This window comes from Trachinotus anak, unplaced genomic scaffold, assembly GCF_046630095.1.
Source record: "Trachinotus anak isolate AG129_WGS33_773 ecotype Australia unplaced genomic scaffold, CSIRO_AGI_Tana_v1 ptg000014l, whole genome shotgun sequence".
NCBI lineage: Eukaryota > Metazoa > Chordata > Actinopteri > Carangiformes > Carangidae > Trachinotus > Trachinotus anak.
In genome coordinates, this window is record NW_027273865.1 from 7,090,560 (window position 1) to 7,106,490 (window position 15,931).

Here is a 15,931-nt window from a genome sequence, read left to right on the forward strand (position 1 = left end):
TATCCCTTGTGTGGTAATTCATTGTTCGTATTTGGAGAATAAACTCTAAACTCACTGATATACTTGTTAAATACAATTCTGCATGTGGGTTAATTGACCATGATCTATTGACCTATGATTAATATTCATGAATACCTTGAGTAACCACGCCTCCTTGAGTGGCGGCTGGTCACTGCCCTCTAGCGGCCACAGTAACAGTAAGGAACATACTCGTAGTTAGCTTTTCATGTCAAATTCTGTTCTCATGGCCGATATACATCTGTATCAAAGTGTCTCCACTGGTAAAGACAAATGACGTGAGTCCGGAAACGTCAACTGACAGCACGGAATAAAAGACAGAAGCCCCCTCACACAATCAGTGTTAGCATTGACAGAGTTAGCATGCTGTTTGTCTGCTGCCCAAGTCACTGCATCGGCGCCTTATTTCTGGGCATAGTCTTTGTAACAGCGTGCGTGGAAATCCTGCTCTTTACTCCAAGTATACCAGACTCTGCAGTTACGCTGGATTTCCATTTCAAGCTTATCACGTGCTGCTCCGTCACTGATGACGTCAGCAGCCACAGTGAGGAACTGAGACATGAGTCAAGAAGCGAAGTCACGTGAACACAATATCTACCACTTCCAGGGAATACAGTTTCCAAACTTAAGAATTCTGTTTAGATTTTAAAAAAAATCATAAATTCTGTTCTCTATAGTCTTTCGAATATTAAAACTTTATTTGTAGATTTATTGTATACTTTTCTGCTAAAAACAAAGCAAAGCAAGAAAAAAAAAAACCTCACTGTTTTTCCTCATGATTCTTTTGTCACTGTTTATTGCCAAGGTGTTTAAGAACCCCCATCTACATTTTTTTATTGCTTTTTGATTTTTTTATATCATATTTTGTTCTTATTCTACATTATATCTTTATAATGGTTATAAATATTTGGTAAGATATGTACTAAGGTTTATGGTATGGTGAACGTATGGTGAACGCTTTCCAATCTCAAAACAGACGGATAGAAGTAACACACTTATAACACATCTTGAAGAAGATGCACAGTGGTGGTGGTGGTGGTGGTGTGGTGGTGGGAACGTGAGTGTGTATGAGTGTATACAGCTCACCTGGCTGAGAGGCTTTGTCAGGCGCTGGGAGGATGTCATTACTGGAAGTGGATCTGCTCCTCATTTAATCATATCCAAGCTTTTGGTCACATACTTTCTTCAGACAAGGCAAACAGAATGAACACAGACATGCTTGTATTTTGCTTCAATGCAAACACAAGATTGTACACAAGGGTATTGTAGTCTTTTAGCATATTTGGACTACAACTGAAGGCTGAGGACACAATGTATGAGGAAGAGGAAACACAAATTTGAGAAAATATGAACAAACGTTAAAAATGTATCATATTAATCTTTAATTGATCCTGAAGCTAGAAGAGCCTCCAAATATATGGATGTTAAAGATAATGGATTTTTATTGCAGTCATGGGAAAAGGTGGTTGTATCTAAAAAGTAAATCCTGCAGAAACACTTTGCAGTGCATAAGTTAATATTGCATCTGTAGATATTTTAGAAGAAACAAGAAGAAGAATTCATAGAATTTGGAGACATTAAGTGTAGGCTACTTCTCAATAAATCATTCAGACAGGGCATGGATTGGAATATGTTTGATTTATGGTATTTATTTTGTGCTTTTACTCAACCAGACTTCAACAAAATTCCAGATGTAATAGTATGTTTATTTGTCATCCTCTGAGAGAGTTGCAGTTATCAGCAGTACCATTTCCACTGATGAAGGCTGAGACCCACAACACTTTGTGTGGAAATCATTCCATAATAGGACTTCTGTACAGACATCTGCGAATATAATTTGTAATTCTCTCTCTGTCATTGCTCGTAATGGTTGTTCGCCACGCCGATGGTAGAGAGGTTAGCAGTGCTAAATTTTTTTTTTTTTTTTGTACAGTTTACAGTTTAACCAAATGATGTTCCTCATATGAACACATATCTATACTGGATTTCTTTTGATAATTACACTAAAGAAACTACAGCTATTTGAAAAACCTATTGCACACTTTTGCATCACTTTCAAGGCTTTCAGGTATGTCGACAGTCGCAGTATAAAGTATGAATCTCTTGTGATTTGCACCAAATTTGCACTAAAATCAAACAAGAAATATTACTACTATTGTTACTCAAAGGTCTGTGTTCCTGCACATTAATCTTGGTATCCTGCAGGATCGAGATGATCATCAGATAGACTGTATATTCCTGTATGTTATTGTATTACTGTATTGTCTGTATTGTCTTGCTTTATAAAGTATAGCCTCAGGATTCACCTGTGTGATATATATGAAAACTGTGGTAAATTACATACCTGTGTTTAATAGAGTGGTTCTTCGACATAAACAAGCTTTCACCCAAACATGGTTATGGTTATCCTTGATTTTTTAAAACTTTGTTATCATAAGGTAACGGACTTACTGCTAGGATGCATCATCTATATGTCTGGATTTAAAAGATTACATCACAATAATAGTAATATATGTATAATAACTATATTATAACTGTTTATAACTATAATAACTAGATTATAGTAAAACAATATAAGCCTGCCTTTGCTTTAGATTGCAAACCAAAGTATTTATAAAAGGAGAACACAAACAAACAAAAGCAACACTTTATTCAAATCAATTTTATTAATTGCAAGTATTATAATGTTTCATTACTATCCCAATAATTATTAAATATCACATGAAAAAAATAATGGTTACATTATTTATATTTCATCAAAAACTACCACAGATCAAAAAGCTTGAACAATAAGTAAGAAAACATTTGTTGTGGCAAGATTCTCTGTGTGCATGGTAGCAAAACGTCTGAAGGTAAATACCATATCATGCTAAATAGTGGATGGAGATTTAGAAACTTAACTTCGATTGCCAAGATGACCTTGAAAGCAACACAGCAATGTTTTCTTTTCACAGTGTGAATTTGGTATTTTATCCTATAGGACAGCACTATAGTTTGAATTAGACAGACCACAATAACAGTGACTGCAGAGAAAAGCAGTTTCTTGGACAATATACCAGGAACAAAATATGCTAAGTACTAAGGACAGAACACAAATTCCTTTCACAGTAAATACAATATAAAACAATACAGTATACTTGGATAACAAACATTATGAGTTTATAAAATTCCAATTTATCATTATTTACAAATGTTATCCCTTCCACCCTTACATACATAACTTCTATAATTTGAGCTTTGGGTCAGTTTTTAGCAATCTGTGACCCAATTTCATGTGTGACTGCCGAGAATCTCGTCCAAATTTATGTCTTTCATCCAGTCATCATTCCCAGAGCCAGACTTGAGTAGAGAGTCTATAAAGTCTGAGTCTGTGTTGATCCCGGGAACTGTGTTGTCTCCCTCGGGCAGGAAGTCAAAGGTCAGGCGGTTGGCTCTGTTATTCTGGTAGCTGCTAGAACTGGGACTGGGCTCAGCAAAGCTGCCTGCTGGAACTCTCTGTTCAGGAGAGGCCTGGTTCAGGGTTCCCACTGCTGATGGTGAGCCCAACATTGGCTGGCTTGGTCTTGGGCCTGTGTCTCTTATCGAAGGGTTAAGAGGGAGCATCCCGATGTCTGGTGCTACCTGATTTGGTGGGCCGATGTGCCTCTGTTGGTACGGATGGTTTGGCATGTCCATCTGTGCACCCTGTGACTGAAGTGGGTTTGGTAACCGCCTAACACCGAGTCCAGTTGTCACTTGCTTGTTGGCCGCACCCCAGCCCATGTTGACATTTGTCATCAAGCCTCCGAGACCCTGTCCTGGCACCCCTGAGGAATGCAGGTCAGCTGTCGTTCTCGGATGTTGTACGCCTGCTACATTGTTCATCCCAAAGGAACCTCCTTGTGTGTTTGGTCCCAAGAACTTAGGTTTATTTTGATTTAGTCCAATTCGATTCTGAGTGTTATGCTGCTGGAACTGGCTGATACAAGAACTAGGATGACAGTCAGCCCCAATACCAAACCGGCGGTCTGATGGCGACGGACTCATCTTTGAACCAGACCCACTCGGGAGGTGACAAGACATGGACTGCAGGTCATTCTCTGGGCCATTGCTGGAAGACTGGGAGGAGTTCTGACCTAGAGAGATACCAGGAAAAACTGATTATAATAAAGGTCACTTGTAAGCATTTAAACCATTTCTGACTTCTCAGAAATGTTCAATACCTGTGAAGATGTTTCCTTGCTGAAGCCCCACCATACTTCTTGACTGCTTATATTCAGGTGGCGGTCTCGTGAGATGACGACTGAACTGATCATGTGCATTGTCTTTGTCCTGCAAAGGAAGGGACAAAGTTGTGAGTACTAATTATGTGACTAATCATTTGCAACAAATTCTGTAACAAATTATTAATTGGTATTGACATGTAAATGTAACTTACCGAATTGTTGATGGTGTGCTGCTGTTGGTTTAGCTGTCGCTGCATGGCCTGAGTTTTGGCTGGGCCTTTCTGCTGCGTGTTGGGTGCTGGAGGCCGGGGCTGCGACTGGGCTGACATGACTCCTAAGCTTCCATTAGTGGGCAGCCTTGGACCAGGGGGAACACCCTTTTTAAGAAGACACACATGATGGTTTTACATTAGTGTCAGTGGTGCTACTTTTTAATTTTTAAACATCTTTTTGCCAAGTGCCTGGAGATCTGAGCTAAGTGCTGTGAGAGCTGTTGTCGGAAAACACAAAACCCAAAACAGTGCAATAATACAGTTTGACCACTAGAGGGCAAAACTCTACAAGACATCATAGATCTGTGTCAAAGATGCTGTTCAACCTCCAGAATGTGGTCAAGGCTACTCCCTCTGCAGATGAAAAAGGGAGACTTGAAGAGGGGATTTTTTTTTTTCTATTTCTTTTCCTTTTTTTTTTTTTTTTTTTCAGAGGGGGGAGTGCGAGCCCTCCTCAAGGCCTGCTTCTCCCTTGATAATTGTGTCTAAAGAGAGTGGAAAGAATCCCTGAGACAGCAGGAAATGTGTGCCGATGGGGAGTTAAGCGCCAGCACCATGACTACCTCCATTTAATAAGCTCTCCTTTACTGATCACTGTGTTGTGTTTGGCAAGGATGCATTCCATCCTCTAGAAACCCATTTGGCTCCTGACACTATCACACTGATTGAAACGTTGTAGTCGGCGGCACTCAAATGAAACTGAGACATCCAGACTAGCTTTTTATTTGAAATCTTGTCCTGAATGTATGCGTTTGCAGACAAGCTTTCACCATCATGGGTGTTTGAGATGTTATATGTCCTTGTAATTCATATCATTTTAGCTTTTTTAGGCAGCTGTGCAGGCCATCCAAGCACTCCAACTAAAACCTGTCTTTCTTATGGACAGAAGGACGCTCTCACTATGCTTGAGCTTCCACAAAGTGCAAGCATTTGTCATGAAAGAGGTTAATGTGCACCAAATCCAAGTCAACATACGCTGTGTATACAGTGTCAGTCATTGTGTTGACTTAAAATATTTCCCAGGGTGAAATGGATTAAATCCAACAGTGCATTTAGCAGAAGCTATTACTTAGAGGACAGATTCTTTGTGGAGGACGAATCTCTAAGGGGTGGTGACTTTTGTGGTCCCAAAAGAAAAACAGAAAGAAACGAGAGGGAAGTGTGTGGGGTGTGTGTGTGTGTGTGTGTGTGTGTGTGTGTGTGTGTGTGTGTGTGAATGATAATGAATGGGGCTGAAATATAGAGAACTAACAAGAAAGGATTAGAGAATGAGGGAAGTTGAAACTCATCAGGAGTCACAAGCCAATTCACATGAGCTAATATTCGCCTTCTCTGCCTGAGTTCAACCCACACAGCAAACCAAGCATGGCAATGAGGTTACACAGGGACTAAAACATCAAAACAGCGGTTTCTCCTGTTACTCTAGAAAGCAGAGTAACTGGCTTTGATTCCCTGTATCCAGTTAGCGAGACTGTGAGAAACAGTGGCCATCACAGACATTTTCCCCACAGAGGTAACCTGGAGTGGGCTTGTTCCATCTTTGTTGTAAGACAAACCCATTGAGGGGTGTTTTAGTATGTACAACTGAGTAATCCTCTCTGTCACCCTGATGTGTCATAAAGCTGTTTTCCATGTTTCTTCCCCCCTCTCATTCTTCACAAGCTTGTTGTAAATGAATACCACATGTGGCTCGGGCCTCAGAGAAGGAGCAGAGTGATTTAGTCTCCCATCCTGCGGCAGTGCAGGCAGCTGACAGTGATCCAGGCTCAGCCTTGCCGGCTCTCACACTGCACTTCCTCCAGTCTGGACTCAGGACACTGTCCCTGGGGAGCGCCTCGGCATCTGGACTTGGCCGCGGCTCCCTTTCCCAGGAAACAAGCACTCCCTTCACAGGCACTGCCGGAGTGACCTGGTAGGCTCAACCCCCGTTGCCCAGCTCTTTTCCTAACTGAGGGATGTGGTGCCACAAGATCATCAACAAAAGTTGAGGAGTCATTATTTACTGCAGGCAGACCTTTAGCTTCAGTTGCAGTTATAATTTGGGTTTCTGAATTTTTAGAACAAATTTTTCTTCACAACTACAACCTCCTGTGTTGAAAAGTTAAGTCTATATTAGCTGAAGCTAATCACTGAGGTGATGACATTACTGCTTAATGTGTGTCCTCAGTTAATCTGACAGTTGTTGTTGTCTTCTGAGCAGATATAAACGTCACTCTTGCCAAATGTAAATGTTTGGATACAATTAAAAATATGCACATACACCATAAGGAGAATTCAAATATACAAAAAGGTAAAACTATTTTTGAATCTACTCCAGTCATTAAATGCTTGAAATAGTTTAAGTGAAATTTATATGTTAACAGTTTCAGTATAAAAGGGTCCATTGTGAAAATGCATTTTTTGCTATATTAACTTAAAGGACATGTGAATAGCTCAAAAAAATCTCTGTATCGCCTTCAAATTGCCCTTTCTGCACCTGCATGGATGGCTGTCTATGGTATTTAGTTACCAGATAATTCCATACAGATTTCTCATTCTTTCCACAGTGGCAGGAATTATCACCTTTATTTCAGCTGATGACGTGCAATCATTTTGATTGTCTTTCTTTCGCTATTGACATTGTTGTGTGTCTTTTTTTTCTCTTTCTGTAGCTTAAATACACAACATAGGAACTCTACTGGTGTGACTAGCAGCACGAAATCTTGTCCTTGAAGTAGCACTGCCCACCAACCTCAGTAACTCAGGTTTCATAATGCATTAGTGTCCTCTAGTGTACAGTATGCTGCAAGAGAATGTACCCATATTTTTCTGTGTGTGTGACCTCGCAGTTAGGGAGTTGCAGAGTGGTGCATTTGAATTTGGACCTGTTTGACTCAGCAACCAATTATTAAACTTCATGAAGCTTCAAACAAGCACCAAAGCTCACATCTCTGGCTGTTTTTAAAAAGGTCTTCAGCTTCACTCAGTGGGAGGAAGCCTGCTGCTAGTCACTGGTGTTAACACAGAGGATCAGGGAACTCTTTCAGGACCTTTATTTTTCTGGCATTACTAATTCAAGTCACTGTGGGAAGAGACTCCACTCCTTTTCTCCTCTCTGTGAGCTGTCCCTTCCTCATTAGTTAGACTATTAACCCTGTCCATGCTGGCTACAGAAGACAAACACCATTATCTGCCTTTTTAAACTATATGGTGGCCCTTATTTCTTCCCCACAAATTCCTACAGTATCATTACCCTGGCTACATGCTTGCATATTTCATTTCTTCAAACTTACTGCACATTAAAGAACAATGTCCTTGGGATAGTTGTCTCACCAAATCTTTACCCCGTCTGAACTTGAACATAGCTTCATGTCCTCAGCATTTTAAAGACTAGAGGTGACTGAGCTTTTACTTTCAGGAGATTTGGGCTTTGGAAAGTTTGCTTTTTTAATAATTTATCAAAATCCATTTAAAGCCTTTTCATTATTCGATATTCAGCTCCTCTAAGTCTCTTGCCTTGCCCTTTCACTACTATTATTTTTAATTATGTACCAGGCTTTTATTGCTTATAATTTAAGTTTTTAATGTGCTACATTAAGTTTGAAACCACAGATATATTTTCATTACTAATTGTCACTAAAGCCAATAGTAACACCAATGGTAATGCTAATTCTGACACAACCACTAATTTTACTTTTGATTTAAAAAAAAAAAAGATATCTATTTATTTGACATGTTGAGAAATGAGGTTGTTTGGAGTCCAGTTGGTTTTTACAGATTATTCACAATTTTTAAGATTTAAAAAATATATATTTTATAAATATATATATATATATATATATATATATATATATATATATAAATGTGTGTGTGTGTCATTCAAAGCCAGTCATAATGACAATATTTTATAGGGAGTTTGAGGAGGTTTTAAAACCACCCATGAATGTGCAAAACCACATGTTCTGTTTAGAGTGTAAATCCCTCTCTGGTATAGTGGTAAAACTGGTTCTGTTACACCGATGGCTGATGATGTGTTTGTCATCCTATCTTGTTTACTTCCATGTCTGTATAACTCCCTCCCTCTCTCCCTCCTCCCACCCTTTCCCAGTCACTCAAGCACTTCCCTTGATCTGTCGAGGTTACGAGTGCTCTCTTGTGTGGCTTGCATTATCATTTCACACAAAGACAGCTACAGATACTGTTAGCGCAAAAATGAAAGAGGGGACGGTCTAAATCTCCCCAATCATAACAAATCAGTGATTCAACCTCCGGCACCAGGCTAAGCAGATTACTGTCATTTTCCACCACTTGTCCCTTGTAGCTAACAACCTCCAATTAGCAAATCCCGCTGTGCATATCTGTGCCCTGACGGGGAGCCACCATGACAAGCAGAGAAATTAGAAGTCCTGCATGTTAATCTACCATGCTCTGGCAATCTGTGTCATCGTCAAAACACTTTCAGGGGAAATGCATATTCAACAGCGAAGACACAGACAGCAGCTAGAACAATGACAAGAAAAGTCCCAAAACAAACAGCGTAGCATTGATGTTGCTTCAGACAGCAGGTTGGCTGCTGCAAGCAAACTGAGGAAACCGACTGATGAGGAAGACTTAAGTGAGTTAGTCTGACTGTGCTGTGAATCATGTTACTATACCTTCAGCAGAAGAAATGACAACCTATGCTATTATCTATTTTGTATATCCAGTGTTGTAAAATACACAAGCCAACTATTCACCATCTGCTACAAAATAAGAAGGTGTGTGCTTGCTATTACACATATAAGCATATGTTGTTGTGTGAAGACCTTTCAACTCAACTTCGCATACACGATGGTACTGTATATATGCTGTACTGTATATCTAACTGTCTCATGAAGACCTAGTTGGTATTGGTTGTTTTTTGGTGTTTTACAGTAACGGTAGATTCCATGCTCCGCTATAGTTGCATGTAAAAGAAAAATAGAAATGATCAAAACTGTTCTGTCATCAAACTAAACACAGGACCATTTTGTTATCATTTGTAAAAAGTTAACAGATTCAAGGTTTTCACTTCATAACAGGTGTGAAAGAAATTTGAGCAGAGCCCTTACCTGTCGCTGTTGTGACAGTTTGTACGGCAGCCCGGCAGGGACAGACTTGGGTTGCAGACACAGGGCTCCTGACGTGGAGATCTGCTGGTTCTGGAAATGGAGAGCGGAATGTGGCTGATTCTGGCCCGTCGATGGTGCCTGTTGCTGCTGGGCTGCAGTCTTGTTCACTGAGCTTGCCATGATAGGCATCGGCTGACTGGCAGAATGAGGAGCTTTGGGGCTGAAGTGCAATGTGGGCTTGGAGCTGAGAACCTTCATGTCCAAATGATGGGAGCCACTGTGGCCGTTTGACTTGAAGAGGCAGTTGTTGATCCCTTTACTCTGAGAGCTGATCCTCTGCTGGCTAAGTGGGGCTGAGCTAGAGACCTTGTCCTGGGGGAAGGTGCTGGTGGAGGAGTGGGTGCTCATGGCAGGAGCCCAGCTGGTCAATCCCACAGGTGGTGGTTGGTGGTGGTGATGCAGCAGAGAGCTCGGCTGCTGCTGGTTTGCTGCCATCTGCTTCAGCTGCTCTGCGTGAGATATTTCTGGCCAGCAGGGCATGGCTCTAGGGTGTCCTGCCTGAGTGTTAGCTTTCTGAGACGTGGTGGTAGAAGAAGTGCTGGTCAGCGTGAACGAGGGCCCTGCTGAGGCTGGTCGAAGCTGTGGCGAGCCACTGTGAACCTGGCCATAATCTGGGGAGTGCTCCGTCTTGATCGGCTTCTCCAGCGGGGAACACAGATTGGCAGCTGCGCCTGCTGAGTTTGGCCGACCTAAATCCAAACCGAATGTATCGTCCTGCTTCAGCATCTTCTCAAACTCCAGGTCATTCAGTGGGGGCACATTCTTTGTCAGCTCATCAAACAGATCCTGGAGATCTGGGTCAATCTGACCACCACCTTCATCTTTAAAGTCAAAGATCATCTCTGCGTTTGACTGCCCACAAGACTGGACCTCAGTGGGCTCTTTTTTCATTTCTTTCAGGGTCATGTTGAATATGTCTGACCCCACTCCATGGGGCATCATGTAATTCTTCCTTTGCATTCCCATGTTTGAGGACCCTTGAAGAGAGTGAGACTGGGTAAGGTTATGATTGCAAGGCCCCTGTCCCAGAACACCAGCATCCACACGGACCCTCTTAAAGTCTGATCCAGAGAACCCACAGGAGAGCCCATTCTGCTTTGGTATGTGTCCTGGTGCATGTCCCTCAAGCTTCCTTCGCAGAGATCCTTGAAGCTGCAAAATACAACAGAACTGAATCTTAAAAGCAATTAAGAAATAGAAAGAAAAGCCTTCACCTCACATTTAGTTAGTTCATTTATTGTTTACTGATTTCATCATAGTGGTCTCATAACAGGATGTTAATTATTACACTTGGTTCAAAGCCTTGTGATCCAATTTAAATCCCGGTGGTAGTTCTCAGTATGGGTGCATTCAGTTCTACATCCAGCTCAAAGTATCACCATGTAAATTAATTACATTTCACAATATGCTCCGAGGCCTATAGAAGCTGTACCGACTTGTGAAATTTAGGAAGATTACTTTCATTAATAGTGTTTTCATTCAGTAGAGCATGTTTTGATTTACAACAGTGATGATGTCTCAAATGCTTTATTCGGATTTAAACCATCCTGTCACATCACTTTGAAAAGACCAGGCAGATACATGAAGATAACACATACTAAGCTTAAAATATATAATTTCATTTAACCACTTGCAGGGCAATGCAGCAACGAAGGAAACGCTGCTGCAGCACTTAGAAAATTGTTTTTATATTATGTAGTTGGAGCGCAGAGGACGGGCTGAGAAGATAGTTAGGAATCTGATACAGTCGACAGACCTTAGAGAGAAGAATAGGGCCTTTGTCTGTTTCCCTCATTTGCATACATTATATTTTCGTCCATTGTGCTTCGTTAGATAGCAGAGTTTCTCCTTTGTGACTGAGATTCTGCTTAACATGCTGGTGCAGATATCCGACTTCCTTTTGTCCTATCCCCATGTCTTCATTTAAGGTACTAAGCACATAGCTATGACTCACAACTCTAACCACTCAGTAACACCCCATAAAACTGAAGCATTGAAAAATCCTAACAAAAAGCTCATGTTAACACAGGAGAACCTGGATTATTTATATTTTCAGGTATAGACTTCATTGTCATGTCAATATAATAATGCAGTTCCTTTCTTCATGTGAGCCTTTCAGTCTTTAATGACAACTCATTGAGAAAGAAACTGTCTATGCAGTGGCAGTCTCAGGCACACTGTTGTATACACATAAAAATGACTGATTATCTGACCATCTCTTAATGTGGTGCCTGCATGGAGACAAAATGGCTCTGATTATACACCAACCTGATCACAGGAGAGGAGTATCAGCGTGTTGCATATTTCACTGTGGGAACAAATTTGAGTCATTTCCACCTGCTGGCACACATTGCATTAAGATGATTCATCGCCGGAGGGTTTGGAGTGAATCGTGTTGTTCACTAGATTTCTACTCTGTTCATGTCTGTATTACCTCTGCTAATGCACTTAACAATTGTTCAGAGATACATCCTCAAATTTTGATCAAGGCACAAATATCTCTGTGATTCACCAAGCCTCCTATATTATAGCTAATAAGTGGATGGATGATTATGTTGATGGAGGGGGGGTAAGGAGGAGAGGAATACTGAAATGATCTATTGTATCCAGGGGATTATACTAGTGGCTTGCAGTTGGCTTAGTAAGTACAAACTGTTATACTTAACATTAGTGCAGACCATTTTCAAAAGCATGATTGCAAATAGACAGATTAATTTCCAAGTAAGCATTTGGTTCATTTAAGTACAGTAGGTTAATCAACCAGCAAACATTTGAAACTTGCAGGAGCTCTATAACACTGACCAGTGCAACGGCAGAAGAAAAAAAATCAAAGGGAGTGCTAGGGTACGGGAGACTAATGTCAAAGTGAAGCAAGTCCGTTTCCTTTATTTTTTGCAAACAATATGTTGTCAGTGTGTAGAACTGCAGCTGAAGGCAGAGCACACTTACAAAACACTGGCTGATGGTGCATTTGAAGACCCCCTGCCATCTGAAAATTGAAAAATATTAAGCCTGCACTGTCATAAAAAACCAACAGAGTAGACAGACAACAATCAACCACTCACACTGCAAAAAGTATCCCAATAATTTGGTTGTTTCTTGTATTAAAACCTGTGTTGTCTGACACCTGACTCTAGACTCTCAGAATGTCTTTGAGCGCACCAGCTGTGACTTTTCAAAATAATCCCTATAAGAAACTGTATCATAACATGACAATAATTCAGTTTGATTAAGTGAATGTATATAAATGGAGGGTGAGATATTATTAATTGTTTTACATTAATAGTTCATTCATTCAGTACCAATGTAAAATGCATATTTGTTCTTCATGGGCAAAAAAAAAAAAAAAAAGTAAAACAAGTGGTATGGTCCTGTGTGTGATTCGGCCTTTGCTTAATAGTACATTCTATGTATTTTTGGTATTAGCTCAGTTAACATATTGTATATTAAAATTTAAGTAGAAATTGCTATATTTGTAAAAGAGAAGCAATAACTATTTTGAAGTTAAACATACTTTGACACATAAAGCTCAGTTAAAAAATTCTTAACAGAGATTAGAGAGAAAGAAATCTTGTCCAGTGATGTAATGACAGCCTGGTTGGATGAGTGACAGAGAGACACATACAGTTTTAACTTGGAAATCTTCCATATGTTCATCTACAGTATGTCTCATTCACCAGCCCCCTTTTGCCATCTTCACTGAGATCCAATCTAACGATTGTGCCTCTCTACGTACTAGTGGACATCTGTTTTTGGAGAAAAACAGGCCTTCTAGTGTGTGCAGCTCATGCACACTTTCTCTCTCGTTTCAGAGGGCTCTTTCTGGAGAAGACAGACAGGAGTACTCCTCATGGTTCAAGGCACTGTCTGAGAAAACACATCATGAATAATGGAAAGGACAGGAGATGTGTTGCAAAAAGCCACTGTGAGACAGGGTTGCCTCACTACTGCCTCTGTGCCATTTAAATATGGACCATGTTCAAGAGTAGTTCTTAGTTCAGAATTGAAAGCAGAAGCTTCTCAGCACATTTTGCAGTCAAGATTTTGTCAAGGTCAGATCACATGTGCATTCTGATATGACCTTCATTTACATAAAATAACTGATATCCAATTTTTTTTTATTTCCAACAAATAAAGTATCATCCTCTTCACTCAAGCACTCCGTCCGTACTCAGAAGTAGTGGCCTCCTAGCTGGCCTGAAATCCTCATGACAGATCTCCAAGTGATCTGAAAATAGATTTTTTGATTAACATTTAATGAGCTTAGAAGCTCTGAATCGCTTTGAAAGTGACTCCTGCAGCATGAGAGGCTCAAACATATGTATTATATACTGATCATCTTAGAGATGAAAGCATAACTGGTAGTTGTAATCCACCCAGTAGTGAGCAGAATGTTCATTTAGGGATTTAATTACTACAAAACCAAGGCTATCAAAATAATTTGTTTTACTATAGGTTATAAAATCTCTCATCTAAACTTCTTACAGTGGCAATAAAGAAAAAGGACACAATATACACAGTGTTTTTAGGATCTTAACAAGGTGCAGCTGTAGTTTACTTCACCTATTAGTGGACACAAAATTACAAAGGAAATTATTAATTATTTCCACTCCTGCTTACTGATGCCCTTTGACTGTAGCAGTGAGGAACCTGACCTTGGCCCTGTCAACAGAGGCTATCTATTCCTGGGAGCTGGGAGGCTGGTAGCTTGTGTGTCATGGTGAGCGGTGTGGTGATGCTGAGCACTGTGGATGGGGCTCCGGGTGAGCCATAACAGGGACGAAACACCAGGCCTCCTGGTACCATCTGTCAGACCAGTGGCACAGCCCTCAGAGCCATGTGTGCTTCAAGGGTATAGGTTTGAAAGTGTTCGAAGGTTTTGTGCCTGTGCACGTGTTTGAGTAAGAAAGCGCGGCTCAACAAAAGCTTGAGCTCGCCAGCCTTTAATCTATTCACCAGAGTCCTGAAACATGTTGCAATCCGCTCCTGCAAGAGTTAGAAACCTTCCTCTCGGCATTTGACATGGAAAAACAGCCCCAAAATAAAGGAATAAATACGACTATTGTGTTCCTAGGGAGACATAATATTTATGCGGTTCTGCAGGTTGCATACTGTTGCAAGAGGGGATTTCAGCTCATTTATTGCCAGATAAGAAACAAGAGCCCTCAGACCAGTGCCAATGATCAGCTGTCATACAAAACTGAGATATCTGCTTGCAAAATGCTGACAAAGTGTGGAGGGCTCAGTTTAATTATAGGGTTTCCACTAGCTGTCTAAAGCAGTAAGCCATGATACTATATCCAGAGAAACTGAATCAAACATCCTGGATAACTTGAAATTTTTAATAATATATAATATAAATGGAAGGTAGGGAAGCAGGGGCTGAGACTGCTGCAATACAGTATGTACATTCACAAGACAATTTATAGTTTCAGTCAAATCAGGTCAGGGGGTGGGGGTGGAGTATGTCAGATTCTGCTAAGTCTTGGCTGTAAACTGTTTTCTTTTTTTTCCCAGCTTGTTACTAAGCCATAACTTGTTTTTATTAAGCCCATTTAAGGTAACAAGGTGTGCACAATGTGCTTGATACTATGAAACAACTCAAATGTTACAGACTAACCATGATGCTACCAACTGTACTGACAATACTGAAAATTTAGCAATTTTGGTTTTTAGTTTAACTGATATTTTTTTAGCTTTTAACCTTCATATACATTTAATTCAAAGAGAAGATTTGCATCGCACTAAGAATAAAGAACATGATGTAACACTGGGGGCTGAACTGAGGCAAGAAGAACCAATTATAACCTAACTTATATCTAAAAATATACCACAACAACATATATGCTGTGTTGTATGACAATCCAGCACGAAAGAACGACATATCTATTAAAGCAAGGTTTAGCAGAAAAATGAGAAAGCTGCCTCTTTGAGATCTCAGCAGCCTCTTTTAGTATTAAGGACGTTTTGGTGGCTGACAAAATGATAACATCAGTAGGCTTAATCCTATTTTACATATAATAAATTATAACATATTGCATTTTCAATTCTGTCTCAACACATGTTTAATCTGTTTCCATAGGGCTTGTGCCATAAGGTTGCACAGGGATGTGAGCGCAGGTTCATAGTGTACTTTCCTAATCAGGCTGGCGCGTGTTGGGACGAAGCAGCACACTGCAGAGGTGGGCTACTTTTGGCCCATCAGCACTTTGCATCCCCACACTTCCTGACACAGTTGTATTAGATTGAAGCTGCCCTCCAGAGAACAGGCAGGAGAGAGGGATGAGCAGCAGCAGCAGCAGCAGGA

General features: G+C 40.5%; 1 protein-coding gene across 1 annotated transcript in view; it reads right to left on the minus strand.

Annotated features, from left to right (window-relative positions):
* Positions 1-2,660: 2,660 nt before the first annotated feature.
* The window catches only part of maml2 (mastermind like transcriptional coactivator 2), a 33,909-nt gene continuing 20,638 nt past the window's right edge, over positions 2,661-15,931 (minus strand). The window contains exons 2-5 of the mRNA XM_071495658.1: positions 9,565-10,776; positions 4,436-4,600; positions 4,221-4,329; positions 2,661-4,133 (exon numbers count right to left, since the gene is read on the minus strand). Coding sequence (XP_071351759.1) covers positions 3,289-4,133; positions 4,221-4,329; positions 4,436-4,600; positions 9,565-10,776 — 2,331 coding nt within the window. The 3' untranslated portion in view covers positions 2,661-3,288. The remainder of the gene's footprint in view (positions 4,134-4,220; positions 4,330-4,435; positions 4,601-9,564; positions 10,777-15,931) is intronic.